At 41.5% G+C, this 27785-nt stretch overlaps 2 protein-coding genes across 2 annotated transcripts in view; both read left to right on the top strand.

The window, feature by feature from the left end:
* Positions 1-8304, top strand: part of mettl16 (methyltransferase 16, N6-methyladenosin) — a 34927-nt gene extending 26623 nt beyond the window's left edge. The window contains exons 8-10 of the mRNA XM_026923959.3: positions 1132-1221; positions 7063-7236; positions 7624-8304. Of these exons, the coding sequence (XP_026779760.1) occupies positions 1132-1221; positions 7063-7236; positions 7624-8103 (744 nt within the window). The 3' untranslated portion in view covers positions 8104-8304. The remainder of the gene's footprint in view (positions 1-1131; positions 1222-7062; positions 7237-7623) is intronic.
* Positions 8305-10510: 2206 nt separating this feature from the next.
* Positions 10511-27646, top strand: mnta (MAX network transcriptional repressor a). The gene is made up of 6 exons (XM_053239483.1): positions 10511-10822; positions 13833-14355; positions 14526-14567; positions 14769-14880; positions 24332-24524; positions 24664-27646. The coding sequence occupies exons 1-6, from the start codon at positions 10750-10752 to the stop codon at positions 25374-25376; spliced, it is 1656 nt and encodes a 551-aa protein (XP_053095458.1). The 5' UTR covers positions 10511-10749; the 3' UTR covers positions 25377-27646.
* Positions 27647-27785: the final 139 nt, after the last annotated feature.

The raw sequence follows: 27785 nt of genomic DNA, 5'->3' as shown, positions 1-27785 counted from the left end.
TGTTTTAGTGTTTTCACACTAAAAATTCCATGTGCACTACATATACGTCATATTAATTCAAACTGATTGTTTTGAACTTTATTATAAGCATCTTCTGTACTGTGTGTGGCCATGCTAGTTGTGCTTGATCACTTATAGATCACATGACCATAACATGTATGTAGGCAATACCTTTGCTAGGAACTCACTTCTCTGATAAGTCCTTTTAAATCATCTATACTGTAGTGTTCAGTGTTAAACTGAAGTGTTAAACAGTGTTAAAATTACTGACATGACTGATTCAGACAGGACTAAGATCCGCGAGATGTTACAGTAATACTTACATTACGTCACCTCCTCACGTAAAACTAATCCAGTCCAAACAGGGCTTTAGATGCTCCGATCTAAAGAGAGACACAGATGAGCAAGAGAGCTGTTTATAGTTTCATGTCCTGAATGCAACTCTAATGACCACTTTGTGATGATAGTAATCACATTTTATGACTAGTCTCATGTTGCAGTTAAATAGATGTCGCTTCCGTGTTGTCAAGGATGCATTAGTGTTTAGACTACACACATTCAGAACGTGGTTTGATGAGCAGATCACAGTGTTTCTCTGCATTAGATCTCGTTTACACTTGTACTTAGTGCGGTCCATTTGCGAATGTTCACCCGAGGCAAATGTTAATACAAGGTTTGAACGTGTCTTAGCTACAGAATCTGTGTACTAAACTAGCTGTTGTTGATGATTGTGATCATAATTATTATGGTGTATTTTGACAGTTTTGGCTATTGTTTGTATAATTTGCTGAAAGTATGATGAACAAAGACTCAGATACTGAAATTGTTTGTGTCTGTGAAATGCAGGTTAGTTTGCTAGCAGTTAGCTAGTTGACTAGCTATTTGAAATGGCAGGAGGACATGGGGCGTGTTTAATATACATATTCAAGTATATTAATCAGATCGTGGCATTTTTATGAGGATGTTTCTGGCAGTCTTGGTAGTTTGTTGGGCATTAAAAACACTCCTTTGTTTTTATTCTACATTGATTATAATGAATGGTTTAAAATAAAATGTTTGATGGGTCTTTTAAAGAATCCTTTCTGTTCTGCTGTTGATCGCAGCTCTTGTTTTTCTCTTTTGTCTGAACAGGTACCCAAAGTAACACACACTGAGTTCTGTCAGGGGCGCACCATGCGCTGGGCTCTGGCCTGGAGCTTCTATGAAGATGTGACCATGCCAGTAAGTTTCAGTTCTGCACTCTACCTTCTGTGACTTTGTGGAAAAGGTCCTGCTGTGACCTACTAAGCTACTTGGGAGTTTCGTGTGTGTGTGTGTGTGTGTGTCCAGGTTCAGCTGAGGGAAAGCCACTCTGGCAGAATATTCATGCAGCTCCAGATCGGTGCCTGTGTTAATAATGCAAACACGGTCCATTCCATTAGACACACTCTGACTGCTCCCTGCAGCCCAGCTCTCTTCCCCAGTCGCTGTAGCCTGGCAACGGTCTCCAGGGCAGCAGGGCTGTGCTGTAAAGCCATGTTCTTGTAGTGAGAAGGAGCGATAGAGAGAGAGGAGTGTAAGGCACAGTGAAAGGGGTGGGAGGTGGAGTGCTTCCAGTTTTTCACAACTTCCCTACATGCCTTTGTGGAGGGCACTTGAGCAGAAAGATTGGCCTACATTTCTGTCTGCATTCCACTCCTCTCCTTATCACACCATGAGTTCCTACACATACACACCAGTGATCACTGTACGCAGCTTTTTATTTAGACATCTTTGTAATCTTTTAGTGAAAATGTATATTAAAGTGTGTGTTGGTTTGTTCATTTCATTTAAACTAATCAATTTTAGCCCAGATGGCAAAGTACTACCTCCCCACCCACCCAGACACACACACACACACACACACACACACACACACACACACACAATTTGTACTTCTATGTTAATCCTTTTTCTCTGAGCCCAGCTGAGTCCCATTATAGAAACCAGATCAATCTGATTGACAGTTTAATGTTTAATCCAGTCGTGAAATCATGAAAAGTGTGGCAGGATCACGGATATGGAATATGATCCTCCTGTCAGAGAGATGAAAGCGAGAGACTGTCACTCTCTCTCACACGCACACACACACACACACACACACAGAGCGGTAGGGAGGGTAATGGGGAGGGAAGACGTGCTTTGCTGTCTTCTCGTCCAACACGTGAGCTGTTGGAACAGTAGATTTACAGCAGAGGCGTTGGCTGAAGGGTCAGAGGTCAGGACTGTGAGGCATTAGAGGAAGCAGTGTTCCGGGATTTTGAGAGCAATGACAGAATGGAGAAGTGTGTGTCAAAATCAGCCCTGCTTTCAGGCTCTGAATTTAACCTCTGATCGCTCTGTCGCTCAGCCGCATCTGTGTATGTTCAATAATTAATATGTGTAACCTTTTTGTCTGTGGAGGTGCTGCTATAGCCAGAGTGGACCAGAGTAGCAGCCATTTGAAGGCGTTCCTGTTCTTTTGTCCTGTTCAGAGCACAGAGATGGACGTGTCTATATAACGGACAGTCCAGACAGAGAAAGTGGATAAAAGATAGAAAAAAATGAGTAAAAGAATGAAACTGGGGCAGTATTACCCAGCTGAAAATGAAGTGTTTGTCTGTGTGTGTAGTCTCATTAGCCGCCCATACCCATGTGCACTACATAGACTGACTTGATCAATTTTATTGATTCTAATGCCTGTTGTTTTGAGCAATGAGTTTTTTAAATATGGCCTAGAAACCTGGAGACACAACAGGATGAGATGCACTGAACCTGCCTGCTGTACAATTCAATCAATAGAATATCGTGCTTTGTGTTGTATACGAGCCATTAATTGTTATTGTACACAGTTCCAGTGGTTTAACACAAGCCTGTCAACTGACTGAATTAGTGCCGGACAGATTACATGTAACTTAAGGAGTAATTTCTGTTAAAATACAGAGCATTAGTGCAATATTGTTAAATAGATAGACCGATTCATACCTGCCAGTAACACAAATGTCTTTGTAGCATGTGACAAATAGGCATAGAATGGCTCCCCCTGGTGCGCTATACTTATGTGTGTATTTTTAGATTACGTACCATGGGTTACACAGACTAGTCAACTTATACATTCCCTGTTGGCTGTTGTGGGGATATGGACTAGTCTGTCTGTGGAAAAAATGAGGCAGATGGTAAAGAAAGCAGGCTAAATGTACTATATTAGTCTGAAAATATTTCTGACTAGATGAAGTCAATTCTATAGTCAACTGCACTACCATAGACGAAAGACTACAGGAAATGTCTATTTTTTTGTTTAACTTTCCTTTTACCTTATTGGACTGTTAACACTTTGATATCATTTTGCATGAAGCTGAGAGGTGTGTGCGAGATTTGTGTTGAGAGTTGAGAGGTGTGTTTTAATCCCGCTCCCGTTTGCTCCCAGTTCAATTCCTCCCACAGGTATTTATGTTGACCTTTAAAGCTAAATAATATTCAAATAAAATCATTGCACTGTGGCATGGTGAATTCCGTTGTGACCAGCGCTATGTGAAAGTCCGCTTTCAGAGCCGTGGGTTGCACCTCATTATCCAATCCCATTCAGTTAGATTAGAGTCAGATCAGCAGCGCATGCCAAGAGACTAATCCAGACTTGTTTTCGGATGCTGCTAGTGCCAGAGTTGAACATGGTGGAAAAACCTTCACGTCCTCCATCCATTATTAAGCTGTAAGGAGATTCTGCACCATGCTGTGCGCTCTCGGTTTCAGAATCAACCATTTCAGCTGAGCTGCCAGCTTGTCCAAAGTGCCATTTTAAGAATTGGTATGTCCTTTCATCATGGAATATGATAGAGATTTTTTTTTTTTTTTTGCTTATATATTTACTGATTTATTTACATTTCTTGTTAACAATGTAGCCTGAAAAATTGTAAATTGTAGCCTGAAGTGCAGTTTGATGCATTCTTTTCTGCATAAATTAATCACTAGAAATATAATAGAGATGTCCTTTTTTGTTCATGTCTGGAAAACTAATAGTGGATAACTTTTTTTTTAAATTGCTGGTCCACTATTAAAAATTACTAGTGGACCAGTTGTGCAACCCCATTATATATGAATTATTTATTTGCAAAGGTTTAATATACAGCAGTCTATGAGATTCTTCTGTTTCCCCTCGAATTTGAATTGAATTTTAAGGCCATGCTATATGTGAAGGTATGCCAAAACAATGAAAAACTTGAAATCCTTTGTCTACTTCTATATTTGTAATTGTTCAGTCAGCAAAATGAATTGTAGAGGGGAAGCTGACAGCAAGACAACTGGAGCTCTCTCCACTTTAAAGGAGCAGTTTGTGATTTTTCACACCCTCTGCTGCTTGTGGGGTGAATTGCAGTGAAAACACTGATCACCCTTTTCAGTTCCTCCAACCGACCCCATCTTCTCTCTTGAAAGTTCATTTGCCTCCTGGGTTGACTTTGAATGAAAGCTAAACTGAAGCTTGAAATAAAGAAACTAACCAGATCTAATGTACGGCAATATGGTGAGTCACAGTTTTGCTTGTTAAAATTCTATAATGTTTACAGGTCTAGAAACACTTTTAAATATTTTAAGTATACTTGTTGAGTATACAAGCACGATTTTGGTGCAGATTCTTCTGGAGTCAGACAGATTAAGCTGCTGCTGATCATATGACACAGTGGAGGGATCTTGTGAAAGAAAGAAATATTTCACTCTTCGAGTGAAGACTAATGCCCATGAACTCTCAAGCTGAGTTACTCTGACTCACTCTGTTTTTCTCTCTTCCCAAATGTCTCTCACCTCTTCTGCTCTTTTGTGCTTACAGTTTGCTAATGTGACTGGTAGGAAGGTCTGAGAGAAGAATATCGCTTTGTTCTTTTATCGTATTTAGATGTAAATTGCACGTTGTGTTGATGGTGTTCTTAAGCAAGTGTTCTAGCTTTGATTTTCTGGTATTTCAGTGAGGAGTGAGCAAGTTTGTCCCTGATCTGTGTGGAATGCGTGCTATGGGTATGTGCATGTGTTTGTGTATGTGTATGAAAGCATTATCTGCTTTGTAGAAACATGAGCTTAGGCTCAAGGCTTAGTGAGGGTCACATTGCTGCTTGTGTCCTGACCTCATTATTCAGCGATGCATAAATAGCTCAGTGGTTAAGATGTTGAACTACTGATCAGAAGGTAATGAGTTCAAATCCCAGCACTGCCAAGCTGCCACTGCTGGGCCCTTGAGCAAGGCCCTTAACCCTCAATTGCTCAGTTGTATAAATGAGATAACTGTGAAGTCGCTCTGGATAAGGGCGTCTGCCAAATGCCATAAATGTAAATATTATTGTTTTGTATTAACACTAACAGATCTGTATGATAGTGATGGAAAAAGATGTGTAACTGTGGGGGAATGGAGAATGCATTTACTTTGACTATATACATTTGCCTTTATCTTAAAAATAAAAACATAAAAATACACTGAATCATATTCAGTAGTTCAGCTGGAGCTGATTTCTTTCTATCCTAGACTGTAGATACATGCAGCCTATCACTGGCAGGAGTGAAGTGCCCCTCCAATTGCTCTAAAATTTTTAGCCTGCTTTGCTGAAACATCCCTGACACATCATTACCATAGGTTTGTGTGTGTGTGTGTGTGTGTGTGAGAAATACAATAGCGGGTATTGAACATGTTACTCAGTCATTTTTCAAAATGCCTTGGGAGGTAAAACAAGAATTTAAAAGAGCACGCACACATTGTCAATCAGTTCAAACTGCACAAAAGGACAAAGACCTGAAGCAAAGGTTTTGTATTTTTGGATTTCTGGAAAATGTCTGGCTATCGTTAACTGTTTCCCAAGCTTGCTGTTTGTAAGAGATGAGCCCAGCTGCTGGGACTTTAAACACCTGATTTAGAACAATTAGGAAGCTTGAATACAACTGCCTATGTGTCTTTCTCTCCCCCTCTCTCTCTCTTTCTCTCTCTCTCTCTCTGTGTGTGTGTGTGTGTGTGTGTGTGTGTGTGTGTGTGTGTGTGTGTGTGTGAGAAAGAGAGAGAGAGAGAGAGAGAGTGTTGTATAATAGTTTGACCCACATCTTCAGACCCTTGTGCTGTAAGGCTGAACCCTAATAGTTTCATTGTCATAACTGTGAGGTGTTATGACATGGGATGGAATTTTAACTTAGATCTCTGATCCAATGTCTCACCCAGACGTCGCTCTTCATGTCCCTATGTGTCAGACCCTCGACATATGGCGCACACATCTCAGACAGTGATGATATATTTACTCGACTGTAAGCCAAGGTCAGGGACAGGAGGATCAGCCACACCTTTAAATCCTTAATTGTGCATTGCTGCCCTCTGCTGGTGTCCTCTCACTCACAGTGGCAGATCATAGTGATGTCAGATGTTCAATATGTAATATTTTCACTATTCAAATGCATTTTATACTGCCATAGAGCAAACATTAGCAGAACTGCTGCAATCCATATTTGTATCAGATAAAACACATAGTGAAAGTTGTCACTCTTTCAAACAAACAAAACTCATAGTAATTTTGTAATAAGTTATGGTTTAGATTCAGTTTTAGGTATTTAACTCCGTTTTCTTAATATTTAAATTTTACATTTGTACGCCGGATCTTCTGCGTTTCACTTATTTTCATTCATGAAAGAATTTATCATCTTTCTTAGAGTTATGTTTAATCTCACATGCCAGAGTAAGTGTCCAGTAAGTATCTATTGGATTTATTTACAGCCATTTTCCTGCATCAAGCAATGAGGATCATTTGGCCAAAACAATTCAGAAAGGTCATTTGTATAGATTTACCTTCGACAAAAAAGGCAACTATGTGACAATGCTTTTTTTTTTTCTCTTTGAGTATGTAACTAACATGTAAGTTTGTTCCATCAGCCTGTAGTAGATTAATTCTGACAGGTCTGTATTAAGGCAAGGTCCAATAATTTGTAGGGACTACTTAGGATTACAGATTTCTGATGATGGTGTCACACTTGGGAGATTCATAAATTATAAATAAAATTATTTTGCTTTGGTCTCCTGACATTTATTTTGTGTGTGTGTTCCAGTCTCCGCCAAACAAGAAGCGTAAGCTGGAGAAGGCACGTAAGCCGCTGACCTTCACCGTGGTAGAAGCCACTGCAGCAGAACTGCACTCTCAGGCCCTCAGCATCGGCCAAACACACACGCGCCATGTGGAGAGCGTCACCTACTGGTTGGAGAGCATTCTCACAGACCTGAAGGTACACACACACAACTGAGTTTTTTGGTTCAGTACAGCTTTATTTCACATTATTTAAATGTTTACAGTATTATTTTAATTTTTAGCACCATAGAGCTTTCTATTACAGAACCTTCCACCAACAGAACACATTAGGTCCAGGTCTGTATTATTCATAGGCCTACTTGAGACCTTTTTGAGTTTAACTCAGTAATAAGCATAATAACTTTGATAATGGTGGGTTGTGATTTTCACTGCTGTAACTAAATAAAAAAAATCACCAACTCCCTGGTTACGCTTCATGGACCCCGCTTTGAGAGCCGCTGATTTAGGGGAACGATGATATCTTTTGAAAGACTGTTAAGAGGAGAACAGGCATGACAGTGACAGTGTTGTGCTGTGTCCTCAGGTGTTGCACAACCGTGTGCCTTCTTGCGACTCTGAACTCAGCCTCTTCCTGACCGCTGTGGAGAACACCTGGGTCCATGCTCGGCAGAAACGCCGTGAACAGAGCCGACAGCTTCGTGATCTGCCCAGCGCCCCAGAGCCTGACATTCCCACTGCTGACAGCGTGGACCCGACACCAGCACAGGACCTTACAGATCCTCCCAGTAATAGAGAAGAAACCAAGGCAAAACAGGACTCTGAAAAGGATACAGATGTCCCGTGTAAGACCTCCAGCACACAGGAACAAGGGTCCAGTGTCTCCACTATTTCCCCAAGCTCCAGCTCAGTCCACAACTTCCTGTTTAAGTGCCTGATGAATGTGAAGGTGGAGGACAGTGATGTGTTGGTTGAGATGCACTGGGTAGAGGGTCAGAATAAAGACCTGATGAACCAGCTATGCACATGCATTAAGAACTCGCTCTTTCGCAGAATAGCCATTTAACCCCAGTTTTAACACCTTGTCTGCATTTTCTTTTCAACGTCTGATTTCATTATCAATGCACAAACGGAAGTATGAGCCATCCTAATGTTTTGACTTCCTGTAAGTCTGCCAGTACAGTACTGCTGCAGAGAGAGTGGTGAAATTTGTTTTATTGAATGTTTGTTTAGCTTTATTACATTTGTAATAAACTTTTTAATTGTTGGTGGTTCAGAATCTTTCTTTGGTTTAAAACCTCGGATTTGTTCATTCATATTCCGTTGTGTTCTCCATGCCCATCTCTTGGACTAACTGGTGCCTTTCAATTATTCTGTTCACATGATTTGCTTATATAAAGTATTGAAAAATAAAAGGACAGCTAGTATGTAATTAGTCCCTTGGTTTTTATGTTAGCACTGATATCATGGTCCTCTCATGGACAGATTTTTCTCTGTGGTTCCAGCTTCCTCGGTCCTCATTGGTAAGTGTGAAAGATAACCCACTTCATAAGAATTGAGGAGTTCCTAGTATCCGGTTGTGGTTTACTCGTTTGATATTGATTTACAGCTTTTTGTGAATATTTTTATGCAGAGTAGCATTTCCTGTCCGTAGAATACCTCTGAGGTTTCCTTTCAGGAAACCAGGGTCTGTAGACAGAAGTCCGGAGTGGGGCCGACGTGGATAACAGGAAGGCAGCAGCAGTCAAGGAAGTAACCGTTAGAAGCAGTGGTGTTTTTACAGAGTGGTGGGTCATGTGAAGTTTTCTGTTCTTAGAGATAAATCATCAACTGTGCTTATTCTAGCTTACGCTTCTTCTGGGCAAAGCAGGGACTTTGCTCCCCATTTGCAAAACTTGTGGGAATCATGTGACATTTTGAGAACAGCATGTGCTTACTTACACTCTACACGTATCTGTTAGAGCTTGAGGTGGCATGTACGAATCATTTCTTCTTATTTATATGATCAGATTTCTCACAGTCTAGTTGTGCCTCCACCAACACAGCCCTTAGGTTTTTACCCCTACTGTAGTTTTTCATTCTATCATTATCTTCTTAAAGATTTAACCGGTCACATTTGGGTCACTCAGGACTAAAAAAAAAAAAAATTCACTACCTTTTTGGTAGAAAAATGCTTTGCAAGCTACTTGCAGAAAAACATTTTGTAATGTGGGTTGTACTGCACTGTTCTCCACTGCGTGCATTAATCACACGCTGTGTGCACCAGACCACAGGCTGCATGCAGGGCCTTTTTCTGAGGCTCTGCACATCTCTAGGGTTGTTAGACACAACTAGCTGGCTAACTCTAACTAGCTACCTAAAACATAGCATAATGAACCAGTGGTTTACTCGATGATCATTTCGTTATCTGATCTGTGGTATCTATTTTCTTTGTTTACTTGCTCTCTCTCTCTCCTGATTGGCTGTGGCTCCTGCCAGTCACAATGTAGAAGGACTTCTTTCAGCTGGTGTGACGTGTGATGATGTTTGACGTGTCAGAGCGGGGAAAAGTTGTCATAATTTTCCTCCCCTGACTCAATAATCATGATTTTTTTTTTCTTTCATTGTAAACAACGCACGCTACACTCTAGCTTTAATTTGGGCTTACTTTTGACTATATCTTGTTTATTAATGATGTCTAAAAAATATATTTGATAACTTTTTTGTTTATTAATGTGTTTCTTAATGTGCAGTGTTCAGTGACACAACTTTCATCATGTGGATGTTATGTGCTGTTCTGTTAAGTGTTCAAATGGCACAGAATGACCATGACTTCATCTCGAAAAGAGTAGAATCTTTTCTTTGCTCATATAACTGTTTAGGGTTAGTTTTAAGTTCTCATATATTTCTACAAGACCTGCTTTAGTCTATGAGTGACGCTTCATGACTACAACAAACAAACGCGTCAAAACGATAGCAGCTCACTGCTGATAGGTTTTAGTGTGGAGCCTTTGAGCCTGCAGACGTCACCCTGCCGAATGTCGCCCACGTGAGCCGTTACCATGCCGCCCAGTTCTCTCCTCCTATTGGCTGCTCGAGCCTGGTGTTTTATTTATTACGGACACGCGCGACTGCGCAACTATATTGGGTAAAATCCGGTGAGGGAATACAAATGGACGAGTATAAATAGCTGGTGGCGTTGCAGCTTTATTTAATTAAAATGTGTGAGGGTTTTAGGGACTATAGCAGCAGTTATAGTTAATTGAAGTGTCATTTGGCTTCGGTGTGTAATTGTATCTATTAACTAGTGTATATAAGTATTCAGTATTGGATGTAGCTCATAGTTTGTAATAATGTATATACTGTATAAAAAATATATATTTTTGGATCCGTTTGGGTTAAGCTCCGTGTTTTGGATGTATCCGTCCTGGGCGGGGTTAGAGCGGTTGTGGGCGGGGTTAGGGCGGGGTTTAGCTCGCAGCGGGGCTGTGCCGTGGGCCGGTGTGGTCACTGATCAGGCTCTCACAGCCCGCCATCTTGTTGCGGCTCTACTACGTGTGTGGAAGAGTTCCTTCAAGAGGCGGGGGATCAAGTTGCAGCTTCTTTTTTTCCCCCCCCTTCCTTTTAATTGGAGAACCAGAGAGCCGAACGAAAGATTGTTTTTAATTGCTCCAAAGCAGGGACTGCTCAGCTGTTTGTTTTTATTTTACGGAACTTAAAGAATACAACAGAGATGAGTATCGAGACGCTTTTGGAAGCAGCCAAGTTTTTAGAACTGCAAGCCCAGCAACAACAGAAAACACGTGGTAAGAAAGAGTGTAGTTATGGGACTGTGCGTGCGCGCGCGCTCCTGTGTGCGTGTGTGTGTGTGTGTAAAGGGAAGCTTAGTGCACGTACTGCTGCAGCTTGAACCTCTCACATTGCTTACTGATGGCTCCTGTTAGGATTTTAACCATTGTCAAAATTACAAATGGCAGCACTGATTGAGCAGAATGGACCTTTTACATTTATAAAGATATTGTGAAAGAAAAAAGTGCAAATCAGGAGACAAGTGCTGAACTACTACCTGAAACACACTGGATTTAAAGCGTGTAGGTGCAGTTTAACTCTCTGCTCCTAATGTGCGCAGTGTTTTGCGCTTGCTGCAAGCTTGTCCTATAGATGTGACACTGAATGTAGTAGAACTCATTTGTTTTCAGATGTTTGATGACATGGTTTCAGTTGAAACACAGCTGCATTGCTCGTCAGGGCGGTGGCGGTGCTACGTGTGAGAGAGCTAGTTTTACATAATGACTCTTGACATGATCATGGTGTCGTGTTACACCTCTTAAACCTGCTCCTGCTTTTGGTCAGAACGGGTGTATAGACGTGTTTTTGTACCTCGCAGCGCACTCTGGTGCATTGTGACATTAGTCAGTGTGTTAAACTCGGGCTGAGGCGTACACTCTTGTTGTTTGTGTGGCTCGGTCTGGCGCGGAACTGCGCGGTCTTGCTGCTGACGTGTGCGACCTGACCACGCCCCCGTAGTAGAATCCGCGTGGACAGACTCCGCCCCCGCAGCCATGTGCGCGCCAGGCAAGCGCGCTCTGTACAGACTGGGGAAAGTAGGCCATGCAGTGCTGCAAATGTTTAAAAGCTAAAGAAAACTATATGTACCTTAGGCAAAGTGGGTGCTCATGTAATATTTTACCCACTAAATAACTAAATATAGGAGGAATAGTGTAAAAAAAAAAAGAAGATAAAAACACCAGTGGAGACATTAAATATGTGACAATATCTATTACTAGGAATTTGGATTTTGGGTGTAGGTGCACCTTGAATAGTTTCTGTCATGAACATTACTGCCTTTGTGTATTTTTTTGTAAACTTTGTCAAGTGGGCTGAGGGTCTGGCCCAGTTGAGTTGTGCAGGAACAAGGCAGAGACTAACAGGATGGTGATATTTGCCTGCATTGATGCAGAAAATTTCTTATTTGTGTCCTGTGTTGCTTATAAGTGTGTTGCTATGGTAACTGGACAGCCTTCCCCCACGCACTCGGTATATGCCTGCTTGTTAGAAGAGCATCACGCTGCCTGGTTGGGGGTGGATGGCTCATGGTCAGCTGCTGTGACTTGTAGGCCACTGCTGTAACATCACAAGTGTCTTGTAGGGCTCAGTAGACACTTTCATATTGGCAAATTTGAAAAAGAAGAGCATTGAACATTCCTGACTGGGGAGATGATCCTGATTTGATTCAGAATGAGGCAGTAGCATCAGATCACATAATGCTGTACAGAGCTGCCTCATTATTGCACTGGTAGAATGGATGGCTATAGTCCGTAGTGCTTTGATTCTCAGATTGCGTCACCACACATGCACGGTCTTACACGGAATATGACTGGCCTGTTCTGTTGCTCTTTGTGAAGATGAATGATCTGCTCGATCTCTTTTCTTCATAACTTGTTTTCCTTTAGCAGTCAGTCATTGAAAATGATACTGATAACACTGCTGTAGCTGCACACACTTTTAGCTGTACTCTGCATGTAGAACTTGTTTGTCTACGTGCTAAAGTACGAGGCTTACCAGTGAAATTTCAGTACCCAACGTAATAAGGAAGTGCCCAGATTTTCAGGAGCAGAAATTTTCCATTCCACTCCTGTAACTGTGTGCTAGTATTTGAAAGCACTTGAACAGGCTGTGACTTCATCAAACACACTGGGATGTGATATGGCCTGACACTCTGTTCTAGCCTGCGAATTAATCAGTGAGTAATCCACAAATACAAGGTACCTGATTTGTAGATTAAAACTTTGCCATGCTTGTTACAGCGCCTGGCCCTCTGAATCATCACCAGCTGAACAAGTCTCAGTGTCTTATTTTACCTCAGTTGCGTTTCCCTCGCAAGGAAATGCCATCATAAAAACACAATCACGATGAACTTTTTAAAATGCCTACCAAAACAATACAAAATTTACAACTAAGCATTTTGTTCATTTAAATGACTTTTAAAGGTGTTTTGCTGAACTTTATTATAAATGCGCTCTCTTTATCTCACAGTCTTCATATCCGACTGCCCGCCTGAGAGTAAAAACTGTTCCAACTTTTTTGTTGGGTCTTTCAGGATCTCAAGCACAATGTACACCTCTACCTGGTTCTCTTCTTAGACTATATAACAAAGAGCAATCTGTTTTATATTTCTGCCAAACATAAGGGATGTATTTTTAGATAAGGAAAAGTACGCATTCCTTTCTTTACTTGAGTGGATTTTAAAACGGATCCATTTCCTTACTGTCTCTGTTTTAGAGTGAAAGCTGTGTTTGGTAATCACGCTTTAGGAGTGGGTATATGGACCACCTCCCTATAGCGGCCAATTTTTCTAACTGGTACTCAAATTGTGTGGAACGACACTTTAAGGTTTGGTAAAGGTCCAGCAGCTAGGCTTGTGTGTGTGTGTGTGTGTGTGTGTTTGTGGTGTAAGATGATGTTGGGGTAGTCCTTCAGAGGCAGGAGGAGTAACTTTACCTTACAGCCTGAACATTATGTCCTAAAGCTAAGTGCACTCTGGGCCATGATTATTTTTGTCCTTCTGTTTATTAGTGGCAGTAATTTTAAGTGCACGCATAATATCTTTTTCGAAATCACACCAGTCGTGATTAGTTTAGGTGTCCTGCCTTTAGGTGTCCTTCCTTTAGAAATGTTAACGTATCATTAAGGTCAAAATTCACTCCACTTTCAATGACCATCTGCAGTTGTAGTAGGCAGATCAGATTCAAATAGTCTTTGTCTCCTCTGATATGTGACATTGATAAAATTAACCTCTTTAACTCTTTCTTGTAGAAGAGAACGAGCTTCGGGAGAGACTCCGCCTCGAACAGGAAGCAGGGAAGCAAAGAGCGGAAGCACCCTCCTGCATTCAAGCCACACATGATAATCACCTGTCATCAAGGGAGGAGTCGAGTCCAGAGCGTAACCACGCCCCTCCATCAGCCCTGTCCTCTCCTCCTCCTCCTCCTCCTCCTCCCCTTTCTGCTCCCTCCATTCCCATCACAGTTATTCCCATTCCTGTGGTGTCGTCCAACCCAATCCCATCACCTTCATCTCCTCACCTCAGTGTGCCCCAAAAAGATACCCACTCACCCCCATCTCAGCATGTACTGCCCCAACGTGCAGCCCTACCCCCTCAGACGAATGGCCCAAAACTGCCCCAGCCCCTGCAGCCCTACCCTAGCTCCATCGTTCGAGCTTCCCAGCATGCTCTGCTCCCCCAGCCAGCAAACACACCAGCACAGCCAAGCCTCATGGCCAAAACCAGCCCTCCTGATGATCACCGCGGCCTGGATGGCAAGAAAAGACCTGGAGGGTGAGTCACGGATTCAAGTGATTCTTCAGTGATAATGTGAGCATGTGCAAATTTGTGTATGATTGCCATCGTATTAAAGAAGCCTTTAGTTGTGCGGAAGTGTTATAAAACATTTCAAAAGTGGTGTATTTGTCTTTCTTAATATTTGTGTGTGGTCTCTGTGTTTTCAGGGCAGGAACAAGGGAAGTACATAACAAGCTTGAAAAAAACAGGTGAGTTAATGTGTAGTCTCTGGGTTCTGTTTGCATAACATTCTGGTGATTTGTTGCTTAATCTTTTCCCCGGAGGACACCGACATCACGCATAAGCCTGAGTTCGCTTTTTGTTATGTTAAACTCAAATGCATACTGCGAGAAAATGTTAGACACTTTAATGCCAGTTTGAACTGAATTGAGTGTTGTTTTTTTAAACAGACGTGCACACTTAAAGGAATGTTTCGAAACCCTGAAGAAGAACATCCCTCATGTTGATGAAAAGAAAACCTCCAATCTGAGTGTGCTGAGAAGTGCGCTAAGATACATTCAGGTAGAACTGGCTTCTGCTTCTCATGTCTGTGGGTCTTTGGTAGATCATGGCATAAAGGTGTTGTGGTGGCTTACCACTTATATGAATCTAAATCCACGTTTCTCAGAGACGAGTCCTGGGAACACTCGTGATGAATAGTATGGGAGATTATATATTTATTATTTAATGATGGTAGTCTGGATTACAGTCAAATGCTATTGTTATAGTTATTACTTAGTTATTATGATTAAGCCTAATTGAATGGTAATTGGAATTTCAAATTCTGCATAACATTAATATTTGTTATTAGAAATTTATTTCTGAATCTGAGTCCAAAAGCAAGTATACATAATATCAATTTGAGACGAGATTCAATTCAAATAAAACAAAATGTTTCAAATATTTTAGCACAGTGCAACTGGTTTGGCTTCTGTGGGTGGGAAGTTATGGAATAGACAGCTTTTATTGCTCCAATAAATACATGAAGCATAATGTTACTAATATTTGTATAGTTTTAGGTTTAGATTAAGGCGTCGTGTGATCATATGGTGATCTGTGAATGTGAGAACTGATCTTAATAGCGTGTTGGGGGTGATGGCAGTTGATAACAACAGGCTGGAATGGAGGATGACAGGACAGCATCATGTGTGGTTCTTCAGCCTGCATGGTTCCTGATCATAGTGATTAGATGATGAGCTGAGACAGCATGCAGACAAGTGAAACCTTTTGAGCTGCTTTGATGCACTGAGCTGCCTGTGGCAGAGACAAAAAAAGAAACATATGAACAGTTCAGAAGTAAAATGTGCAAAACATGCTCCCCCCTGCAGTGTCTCAGTGCTTGTTATGGAAAGCTAATGAGTTTTGAGTCATCATCTGTTACTGGACACACAGGGGTAGAGGAAAAAATGTGTGTAAGCCATGGAATAGAAAGTTAAAGTAGGGTAGTGTGAACAGAGGGTTCTTCTCTCTCTCTCGCTCTCTCTCTCTCTCTCTCTCTCTCTCGTATGAGGCTGTATTTGAAGCATCCAGGCTGTCAGAAACATGTGTCCCTCACATGTGTCCACTGCAGACTGTTAACAGCAAGCTTCCTGGTCCACAGTAGGGCTGGGTGACATGACAATACAGTATCAGTACCTTTTCTGAGAGCACAGATGGTGTCTATAACACATTTTACTTGCTTATGGTTAAAATACACCACCATTTTTGTTACCAAAAAAATCTTTCTGCAAAAATGGCCAAAAACAACATAGTATAGTGTAATGGTCACATGCTATAAAAAGGGCCTAAGTGTAATTCTAAGTCTCACAAATGACCTCATAAAACATTTTAGAAAGTTTTATGTTATTTGTTTTATTATGAACAGTTATATTTTATTATTAGCTCAGTTTTATGGAGTAACATCTCATTGAAAGGAGTGACTTTGCCATTAGGGTATTTTTTCATAGTCTTATAGGTTTGTAACACAAATTATATCATTGCATCACAAATAATAATCACAGTATTCATCATTATCATCAATAATCATCATCATCAAAATGTTGTCCAGCACTTGGCTCCAGGCCAGTGAGTCCTGAAGTTAGGGTTTTTGTTGTTGTTGTTGTTCTCTAGTTAAAATCATTTTATTTTCCCATACTTGTTAAATTTTTTTTTCCAAATGTTTGTAAATATCAGCATGCATCTCTCATCCACGGGGTTTATTGCAGATATGAAATTATTGACTCGACAGCCTGTTCCTGTTGCAATTTTAGTATGTTCTTCACTTGGTGTTTTCATGGCTGCTTAGTGTATCCCCTGTCTCTACTTCTTTGGTAGACTGCACCTGCCATAGTGTTTACTCCTCTTTAGAGGTGAAGCAGATGGTTAGCGTGATAAACCGACATTTGAGCCATTTTCTTGTTGTACAGAGTGAGTGCAGGATGACTCTCTCACTCAGTCTGTCCAAGCAGATTAGTACATGCATGTGTGTCACAAGGGAGTGCTGTTAATAGGTACTGCCCTGTACACGGATGTGTGTGGTAGCGTTGGTGGTTTGTGTTGTGTTGTAGCAGCGTGAGCATGTGCTCTGTGTGACTGAGGCAAGGCGGTTCAGGCGTCGAGGCCTCTGCACACTCCCTTCAGAGGACTGAATCTGTTATTAAGGATTAGTGTGTTTGGATTACTTTCATTTTGTTTCATCTTTGTCTTTCCATGATCTGGCTTTTTGTCTGCACTCAACAGCATTCAGCATTCCTCTTGGCACCACGTGACCTGGGGCTTTAAGCTTAAGGGAAGGTGACACTTCCTTGTTTCACTTCTTCGAGAACATGTCAGACGAAGGCAACTAAACACTCTGTAGATTTTCCCTTATTTGTTCTAATCACTGATTTTTATTTTTTAAATCATCCTATACAGATTTTTATTCTCCTTCACCCACAGATTTATTCTACAGGTGATCTTTTTTCTGCATTTATAAACACGTATGTCGTGGCATTCCTAAGTGTTGCCGTGAAACCTTATGACTTCCTGTCAAGCGCTCTAGCCCCTCCTCCCTCTCTCCCTCCCTTTTTTCTCACTTTGTCTCGCTCATCCTGCTTCTGCCTCATTCTAGTCCCAGCCACATGAGCGCTGAGCACATGGCTAGCCTGAGACGTGTGACGTCAGCCCTCCTCCACCCCCACCCCTGTGATCCAACGCTCAGCCACGCAGCTCCAGATGCAGCTAGTGCATGAGCTACAGCTTAGACTGGCAGCCTCTGCAAAGCCTCTGACCATATTTACAACCCTATAAAACTCACAAAAACCTTTCTGGGTTTTTACATCTTGCTTCAAGAATGATATGTTCCTTGTGCCTTATGATTTACACCTTGCAAAATACAGTGGGCTTCGCAGAAGCTGAGCTTCTTGCTCTGATTTTTGCTCTGAGGCTCAGAGACTGCTTGCTTAAAGCGTTGTATGATTTCAATTTTATTCAATTAAAAGCCTTTTGTGCTGTAGTTTTATTAATACTAAGTCAGTAAGCGAGATTCAGTGTTATGCTGACCAGTCGTGGATATTAGCCAATCAGATGCTAAGTGTTCTGTCAGCATTCACAGCTTACATTCCTGCAGACTGCCAAACATTGTTGTTTTTCAATCCTAACTGTGCAGCTGCTTTTTAAACCATGTGGTCTCTCACTAGTTAGGTTTTGTCATATTGTTGTGTAATCACAACAATATTCGAAGTTCCAACACAATTAAATCATCTAGGAATACATAGTAGTGAATAAAGCAGACAGTTGTCTCAAGAACACTGAGTCACACTTCTCAAAAGAGGAAGTTTTATCTAGACTGCCCCTTGGGGGCTTGTCCTTGGCTGTCATAGAGATTAGCAGTCAAAACGGCTGTATGAAACGGCTGTATAAATCGGTGTGTCCTGGTAACTTGGCTGTTTTGTCCTGTCAATATGCATCACAGGGGGTCTGCATCTGCAACAAAGGCCCTCCAGCTCAATCGTGTCTCAGCCGTGTGCTCTCAAAGGACTTACTGAGGGTGAAAAAACAGGTAGACTCTTTCAGCTGCCTGGACTGTCATTTTCAACTCATTCCAGACAGTAATTGCTGCTCCAGCTTATGTTCTTACTGGGCATAATGACAGTCTGTGAGCTTTTTTGGCTGACTGACCTATAAAAAATAATGTACAAAGCGATGCTAGACGATGCCATTTTCTCCTCAGGCTGATACCTAGTACTGCTCTTGACATTTTAGCAGACATATTTTACTACCTCTACATTGATAAAGACTTTTTGTCTAATGAAGTGGCAGGTGAGGGTGTTTTTTAAGAGTCACAAGACAGAGCAGGTAATAAGAGTCACAAGACAGTCCTCTCTGAACGATTGTTTATGCAGCATGTCTGCAACGTGGCTCTGTGTGCAGCCACTCTTTCTTGCTGCTCTCGACCCATTTCTTTTGCTCTCCCTTTCCTCTTTTTGCATTCTCCGTGCTGCAGAAATGAGTCAGTAAGCACCCCACAGAGTCGAGTCAGTCGAGGTTGTCCCTCCTCTTGGCTCTGGCCATGTGCTTCTCACTCGCATTGCATGTGACTATGCCCAAGACGTGTCAACCTTCTCCATACAGCATGACCTGCTCCACTTACATGCACACAGGTGGGGCTGGAGGCTTTGAGTCTAGACGGGGGAAAGGAAGAGAGGAGCGGGAGTTTGTGCTTCTCTCTCCCTCTCCTGGCTTAAACTATAATAAGAGAGCTTTTTCTTCAAAAGCAGTTGTCAGCTTTAATCCGGCAATATATTTGCAATTGATGTGCTAAAACTCACTTCATATTAGATGCCACCTCACTTTTTGGACTCTGATGCTTCCTAACTGACAATTCAGTTACAGTAGCACAATAAAGAAAATATATGTAGTACTCGATACATCTCCTCTTATTGGGTCATTTGTGTCTTTGCTAGTAAACAGGCTACTACAAACTAGGGAATAATCTGAAACAATTAAAAAAAAAATTAAAAAGTGAAATTTTAATTTAACTGATGAGTGAAGGCAACTTGAAACGGATTGCGTCCGAAATGGCGTACTGTGACAATACCTACTGCATTCGATTCAGTACCTACTGCTCAGCCGTTGATGCAGTACGTACTGATCAGTATATGTGTGTAGTATGAATACAATCAGAACATACTACATCTGCCATGTTGGCATTGTCATGTGACCTACATCATAGTAAAAAAATAAAAAAAACCCCACCAGATTAGAGCAACTGTTTTTTCTAAACCTTCAAAAAGTTAACAATTCACTCAGGTGTTATTAAGCAAGTATGGCTTAACCACAAGGAACAAGGAAGAAAGTTTAACATCTATAGCACTTACACTTAAAAAGAGTCTATGTGCTGCCTTCTGCCATTTTTGATTCTGACAGCTCTTCTGCACCAGTCCTGTTGCCTTATGGGATAGCACAGTGTCTATTGCTGCCATACTGCAGAATCTCGGTGGAAGCAGTAGGTCATCCGGGTGTTTCTTGCCTACTGTTTCTTGAATACTGAGAATTAATGTGTAGTAGGGTAGACTACTACAAACTAGCATAGCATAGCATGGAGTAAACTAAAATTCACATCTAATTTAAATAAACTGATATTTTTGACTCGGCTGTCAGCTGTTATGACTGATAGACACAAAATATGATATTGGTTCATTTATCAAGCAATGTTTTTTTTTAGTGTTGATATTAACACAGCTAACAGCAGCAGCTTACAAATGATCTATGAGTTAGCTTGAAAATTAGCTTAGTAACTAGCAAGATAAAGAACCTAACTAATAGCTTTCTGGCAGGGGAATGCCTTCTCAAATGTAAATAATGCACATTTCTTTTGGTAAATATCAGTGTTACATTTGGTCAGTGTTAAGATTTTAAGCCCTGCACAATTTCTGAAAGAGGCTAATGGTTTAGTGGTTTAGTTAGCATAGTCGAATGTGTTGATTGCCTGTTGTCAGGTTTACTGGGTTGTGAAAGCTGTTCAGGAAAACACAGGAGCCTTGTTTTCAGGTCACAAAAAAGCTCATGTGCCATTAGCGGTATTCATTTATTCCCCTGAGCTTGAAAGACACTCTCTGTTCATTCTACAGTTCTTATGACATGACCCACATTTTTAGTTTCGCACCTAATAGAAAATGTAACAAGAATTTCCCTATTTTTCCTTTTTTAACCGAGTTCAGTGGCATTTTGAGGACCACACTGCAATTATTGCTGCTTTACAAGCATTTATGAGCATGTGAAAATGGGAACTGTTGTTTACAGCTTAGACCACAGCTGCTGAGTAAAATGTGGAGTGCTTAAAAGTTCAGTAATTTGTGGTTAGTGGTGCTGTATGCACTTCACTGTGTGTGGAAAAACCTATGATTAGTACAGCGAGACAGGTCTTCACTCTGCGTCTCAACTCTGCTCTCAACCTCACTTTGTGACCAGGGATCCGGTTACCAAGGAGAAGGTGTAAAAAATTTTTTTGCCGTTGTCTTGACAACGGCAGGGAATCCCAGCATCTTATTGGTTGAAGCAGAATGGGGAGGAACCCTTGGGGGTAAACGCTGTATGTTGACTGGTGCATGGTCCTGTCTGTCCATTCGTTTCTGTTTGACTGTCCTTTAACGGCTTTGATGCCTGTCAGATGAAAGTCCTGACTGTTGTGGTGTTGTGCTGTGATCATGCTCTCCTGGCGCACATGGAGAGGGAGAGGATGAGTGTTGCAGTCAGCTCGAGTGTGATGTGTGGTATGTCCCAGTCTCTAATAGCCATTTGCACCAAGCAGAAGCCAACTGTATGGAGGTCATATTCACCTGAACCTGAATTTAGATGTATGAATATAGTATATTTGGCAGAAGTTCATCTCTTTGAAACAATATTTTGTCACTGTCCAGTGCAAACTGATAGCCTAGTTCTCACTGTATAGATATTGCTATTATTTAAGTTTTATTTTATATATGCTGTTTGAGTGGCAATTCTGATATTTCTCCCAAATGCTTTTGGGAAAGCACCGAGTCATATTAAATTTCTTCTCTGACTCAAAGTGAAAACCATGCATATGGCAATAAATGGTCATGTCCAGTCTCCTCATACAGCTCAGGTTTGTTTACAGGAATGAGTCTTGTTTATCAGAGATGTAAATCATTCATGCACTGTTCTTTGTTCTCTGTGTACAGCCAACAGTACACAGTTCTAAAAGTTGTAAAAATCTACCTGTTTGTTAAAGAATAATTAATTGCTTTATGAATTAAAAAATATACCAGGTAAGCATGCATTGTCATGGTTACTGCCCCAACCATATTTGTCACAACTGATACTGAAAAATTGGTGTACATGAGGAGACAATACCTTATTGCACTAGGTGTTATAAAAATAATATTTAGGCAGGCTGACATGCAGGTGAAACTATTGTCTCATTGCAAAGTATGATGCTCATTTTTCGAATAATATTCTCCTTCCTAGATGAGTGCGAGTCAAGTCGTGCATTTATGCACTTCAAATGCTCAGACAGACAAATTATGCATATTCTTTCTTCATCATAAATTCAGTTCTTTCAGATGATACACAGCTTAAACCTATTTGTTAAGCTTATTCCTTTAGCTGTGTGGAATAAACCCTACTATGGGTAACTAGTAGCTCTGAGAGTGAGTCCATCTCTGTTTTTAATGTGTTATATATGGACGTGAAAGATCACAGACTGGGTTTCTAATCCAGGATAAAAGCTTCAGACAGGTGCAGCCTTAGATGGAGCTTATGGGACCAAGCCCTGTTTAGCCCTGCAGACGAGAGCCTCATTACACCACAGAGACTGCTTACAGCTGAAATGTTAAAAGTCATTTCGTTATCACTACATGGTTATAAATCACGCTACACACTAATTGTATTCTAATAGTAATTAAACATGATCAGCTGATATTGGTGAGCTCATCTAAAGGTAGCTTACTGGGTTTTTATGAACCTTGTTGCATTATAATTCCCCACTGAAGTGTCTAATTGGCTGCATACAGATGTGGCATATTTATTTATTTATTTATTTATTTATTCGTTCTTTTTATCTGACTGTATTTATATTTACCAGATTTGCTCAGTGTGACACATTTTAATTCACAGGTTTATATATGTGAATGAATATAGGCCTATACAATGTAAAACAAAAGCAACGCTGTTATTTTGTTCCTAAATTGTCTTAATAATTGTGATCAATAATGAAATCACAGTTATTTAGGAACCAGGATATTTTGTTTGTACAGACGTTTTAATCTTTATCCATCCTCCTCAAAGCTCTTTAAAACAACTTAGTCGTGTGCGCTTATTGCCAGCACGGGGATCCTGCATCAGCTGACTAAGCCTGGAAACTGGGTCACTAAGGCACAGCCCAGTGTTTAACATACACCCCACCCCACCACCCCTCTCTCTGTGACTGCTACTATTGTGGATGAAACAGGAATGATGTATTCTAGCGTGTGTTGATCGGGGGGTGGAGCATTGATCTTCCTTCTGTGCTAGTATGCGTGGGGCCTTTGACTCAGTGCTCTCTGCCCAGATGTCCACCTCCGATTGGTTCAGCTCACGTCCCACAAGCCCCACCCACCACACTGCTGCACTGACTGAGCCTGTTTACTCGTGTAGAGTTGGTGTAACTGCCCACTTCCCAGAAGTGGGCAGGGCCTTACAGCGCTGCACGAGTATGGACTGGGAACCAGGAACGGGAGGGCTTTGTGAGAAAGCATAAACAGTGGCCTTTATGAGGAAGCATGACTGATTACTCATACACAGGCTTGCTCTTGTTCTTGTCGTGATTCCAACAGTCTTTGCAAATCCAAGAAGGTAACAGAAGCAGCCAAATAGTGTTGCTGATTAGAGCGGGACTGGTTGTACTCAGTCGGCCCTAATGCAGATGTGACTGCTTAATGGAAAGACTCTGAGACGGTGTTGTGTAAAGAAATTGCGGTCAGGAGAAGCGCACACGCTGAACGCTGACCTTGGACCCCAGTGACCTGTTTCCTGCTGTAGAACAGGGAGATCTTTCCTTCCACCAGCCATGACATCAGCACTGTGCTTTATCTCCACTTTAATAGAGCATTAATAGGCTTGTGATATGTAAATTCTGGAATACACTTTTAATACATTATTAAATAGAGGTGAAAGGTTGTGTGTCTGATTCTGGATTAAATCTAGTACTAAAGTAAATTACTCTGCTGGTGGGGATTCTCCATTTTAGTGTAGGGCAAGGCTGTGTGTGTGTGTGTGTGTGTGTGTGTGTGTGCAGAAAATGAAAACTATTTGTAGATATTTTTATGGCACTTTAAGGAAAGAATACTATTTCTTTTGTATATCTAGAATCTCAGGATTCTTCAGCTTGGATTGCTGCACTTTATGCTGTTTTATACAGAAGGCTGGACAAAATATTTGTTAATTCTTATGGCAATGTTGGCCATTTAATACCTGCAATAGCCAAATGAGCTCTCTAACTATGTTCTGTGAGCATTCTGAGCTCTCAGAGTTTCCAGATACTTTTTCTGTGGGTGTTGTGATAAACAGTCTTTAACCATGACACATCATGGTTTTACCAGTTTGTTTTAATATATTCCTGTAGTTTTAAAATGTGTTATTTTTGTCCAAGTGATGCAGGTTTATTAACCACAGAACTGCTGTTTCCATTGCCTCTCTTTATTTGAATCACCATTTTAGTCAATAGTTCCATGTCTGAGATTTTTAATTTTTTTTTTTTTAGTTTCACTTATTTTGGTTTCCAAGACATTTGCAGAAAGTTGCCAAAGGCTGATTGAGTCAAAGCTTCAAGGTCTGGTCCACGTGCATGGTGCAAATCACGTAGCAACGGGGGGCTTTGTGTTTAGGATGCACCAGCTTTTCAATAAAAGAATGTAAACTTTAGTACTGTAGTTAGCCATTCCTGCATGCACATCACTCTTGTACAGTTGTGTGTGTGAGAAAGAGAAAGTAATCACTCCTTTTGTTCTGTCCACAGACTCTGAAGCGGAAAGAGAAGGAGTATGAGCATGAGATGGAGCGCCTGGCCCGTGAGAAGATCTCCACCCAGCAGAGGCTGGCTGAGCTGAAGAACGAGCTCAGCCAGTGGATGGACATGATGGAGGTTGAGCGGCTGCTGCGGCAGACCGTCCAGCCCGAAGACGATCAAGCATCCACCTCCACGGCTTCAGGTTAGCCATCTCACCTGCGCATGTGATAAAAAAAAAAAAAACTTTGAAAATTTAATTGAATCAGCAAATCAGTTGTAACAACACTTCAGAGCAATTCAGCAAAGCATCCTTGTCTTTGTTTTTCTTTTGCTTTCCGCAGAAGGTGAAGATAACATGGACGAGGACATTGACGAAGAGGGCGTGCTGACCTCGCCTTGCTCCTTACCCAGAGTGCCTCAGCCAGAGCTCAGGAAGCCATCTCCATCTCTGCCCCAAACGCTTTCTGTCCCATCCAAACCCTCCCAACCTCTACCAACTGCTACTGTATCCTCCGCCTCGGCCTTTGCCTCCGCCCAGCCTTCCTCGCCCTCGCTCTCCTTGCCCCCGGCAGCAGTGACCCAGCAGCCCCAGGCCATGGTGGCTCCTCAGAGCCTGGCATATGGGCATATTGTAGCTGCTCCCAGCATCCAGCCAACAGTAATCACACATGCTTCTTCACACGCCTCTGTCATCCAGGCTGTCAATCACGTCACCCAGACGGGCACCAAGCACATAGCCCACATCGCCCCCTCTTCCACTTCTTCCCCGTCCTCTTCCACCAGCGCCATACAGCTGGCACCTGGACCTCAGACCATCGGGCACATCACGGTGCACCCGGTGACGCACCTTCCCACACTATACCCACAACCAGTCACCATCTCACACACCCTCTCACATGGCCAGGCCAACGGCGCCCCAACGTTGGCCAAACAGACACCCGTTGGGCATCAGGTGCTCGCACATCACCCGCAGCTGGTGGGCCAGACTGTCCTCAACCCAGTTACCATGGTGACCATGCCCTCCTTCCCCGTCAGCACACTGAAGCTGGCATGAGAGAACAGGCTGACGTGGGTTCTGTATTTACTGGCACAAGCCCCTGCTAGTCACATCCAGCATTACAGCAGACAAAAGCAGTACATTCCAAATAAAAACAAATCTATGAAGAGTCTAAGACAAATCTATCTAAATTTATATATAGCTATGTTATGTTGTATGGTAAAAGAAAAAAAAAAGTTTTTGTATCCTTTTGTGTGGATAAAATTAGATTGTGATGTCCTCTTTCATGCTGCTATGTACGTGTGTGCATGTGTGCGTGTGTGTGAGTGTGAGCGTGTGAGAGAGATCGTGAACAGAAAGGTGGATGATTGGGCAAAAATATATCACAATAACTCGAGACATTTTCACAATGCATCATTTTTAGCATCATATTTACATTTGCTCACAAAGTGCCAGGAAATTCAGTGCTACAGTTAAAAAACTGTACAAACTCTGATTATATTTGGATCCAAAAGTAAATTATCACAGAACTAAAGGGAAAATTAACCATTTAGTACAAATATATAGTTTAATTTACAATCAGTTATTTGTTAAGGGGAGTAATAATAAGATTGGTCATTGTCATAAAAGAAGTATTGTTATATCACCCAGCCCCTGGAGCATAAGTTTGGAGTGGTGTCGTAATCTTGACGATTTCGACAGGCTACTGTGTCATGCGTCTCATGGTATAGATTGCGCAACTGTAGTGTTTTGTGGTTTAGCACAAAACCTTAGTGTACCTCACTCTCATCAGCTGATAGAACACAGTTCTTATAAACCATGGTTTGAAATGTATGTATCAGTTTTTTAACTGCCCTTTTATATGGCATTTATTCAAAGTTTTTAGTCCACCCTTATCAAAAAGTATCTTTGCAGGTGTTCAGCATGCAATTTTCTTGAATGTTTTCTTGAATCTTTCCTATCTAGCATTCAGGGTGTTGCACTATTGCTTTTCGATTGTATGTTGTGCGTTTTGGACAGAGAGACTCGAGGGAAATCTTCTCCTGTGCCTTTAACCCTGCCTCTGTGGCACTGCGGTTCTCTTCAGTGCTGCACAGACGTCCTCTGGTGTCCTCTCTCTGTAACTGCACTCTCAGCTAACACACCAGCCATTAGCTGCAGAACTTCGATTCTGCTTGAGTGCTCAGTCTAGCCAGCAAAACACGAGGTCACAGTTCTATAGCCATCACTGTGCCATGGAGGGGTTACAATATAGTAAAAGAATTAAATATGAGATCCTGAACTTTATCGTGAATGTACTTTTTCTGTGTTCAGATGGAACACATTCAATGCCTTCATCATGTAGTAGCTGATAAATGTGAGCTTTATGTTTGGCAGGAGTGTGTATTCATTGTAACGAGGGAGGGTGTGTGTGTGTGTGTGTGTGTGTGTGTGTGCGCGCGCGCGCGCGCGTGCTTGTGATAAGAGTGTATGGCATATTCTACTTTGTCAACTTCCATCTGTTTAGTGCTGATTAATTTGACTGTATGTGTTTGATAGTGTGTTTGTGACTAATAGTACATGGTGGAAATGCAAAGACGATATACAGTACATCATCCAAAGCTTCTGTGAAAATATCAGGCTGCAACAAGAATGTGATCCTGTAGGAGTGTAAATTCAGAAAGACAGGTGTGTATAAGCCCATCACTAAACTACTCAAAGGTGGTGGATATTTATAATACTTCACAGACAACTGTGTCTTTACTGAACCACACTGAACACTCCACAGACCTGCAAGTCCAATCTAGCCTGAGTGTCCTCTGAGATTTGACTCACAAACCTCTAACACTGTGATATTGCTCATGTGACCCACAATAGAACAGCCCAAGTTTACGATATCGATATTACCAAGCACTCACGTAACCTAGCAGAGTCCCTTCATTCATTTCTATGCTTCATGAATGAGAGTTTTAACTTCATCTTTACTGAAATCTGGTTGAAGTTTGGGTTCACACACACTAGGATGCACATGTTCACCAGTTATAACACCTCTTCTGGTTCAACGTGTTTGATTTGGCGTGTACATGAATGACTTGTTGGGGAAAACTGTTTTAGGGGACCATATACAGTACTGTATACTATGGGGCAACCTTTCTGACCTCTGTCCACATTAAATATTATATATACAAAAAGTGTGTTTTTCCCTATGGAGAAAGTTTATGTTGTGTATATAGCCTGTACATTTGGGGCTGCACAGATCTAACTGTCCATCATGTTCAAGTTCTAAATGAAGAGGAAGAGCATAACTAGAACAAATGTTGAATAAATAAAATCTTGTTACATTTGCACTGTGTTCTTTGAGTCATTTTGTCATTGCTTTAATGTGTATTAGCCAATTAATTATATTCGTTCTTCAGTAGCCGCTTTATCCTGGTCAGGGTTTAGGTGGCTCCAGAGCCTATCCCGTGAACACTGGGCAAGAGGTAG

This window comes from Pangasianodon hypophthalmus, chromosome 14 (assembly GCF_027358585.1).
Source record: "Pangasianodon hypophthalmus isolate fPanHyp1 chromosome 14, fPanHyp1.pri, whole genome shotgun sequence".
Lineage (NCBI taxonomy): Eukaryota > Metazoa > Chordata > Actinopteri > Siluriformes > Pangasiidae > Pangasianodon > Pangasianodon hypophthalmus.
The sequence above is the reverse complement of the archived record's forward strand: the minus strand, read 5'-3'. Positions and strand labels throughout refer to the sequence as shown.

Excerpts from the sequence above, each read along its gene's own strand:
- mnta (XM_053239483.1), top strand. The coding sequence starts at position 10,750 with ATGAGTATCGAGACGCTTTTGGAAGCAGCCAAGTTTTTAGAACTGCAA. Across the intron at positions 10,823-13,832 it reads GCAACAACAGAAAACACGTG|AAGAGAACGAGCTTCGGGAG; the intron begins GTAAGAAAGAGT and ends TCTTTCTTGTAG. Across the intron at positions 24,525-24,663 it reads ATCCACCTCCACGGCTTCAG|AAGGTGAAGATAACATGGAC; the intron begins GTTAGCCATCTC and ends TGCTTTCCGCAG.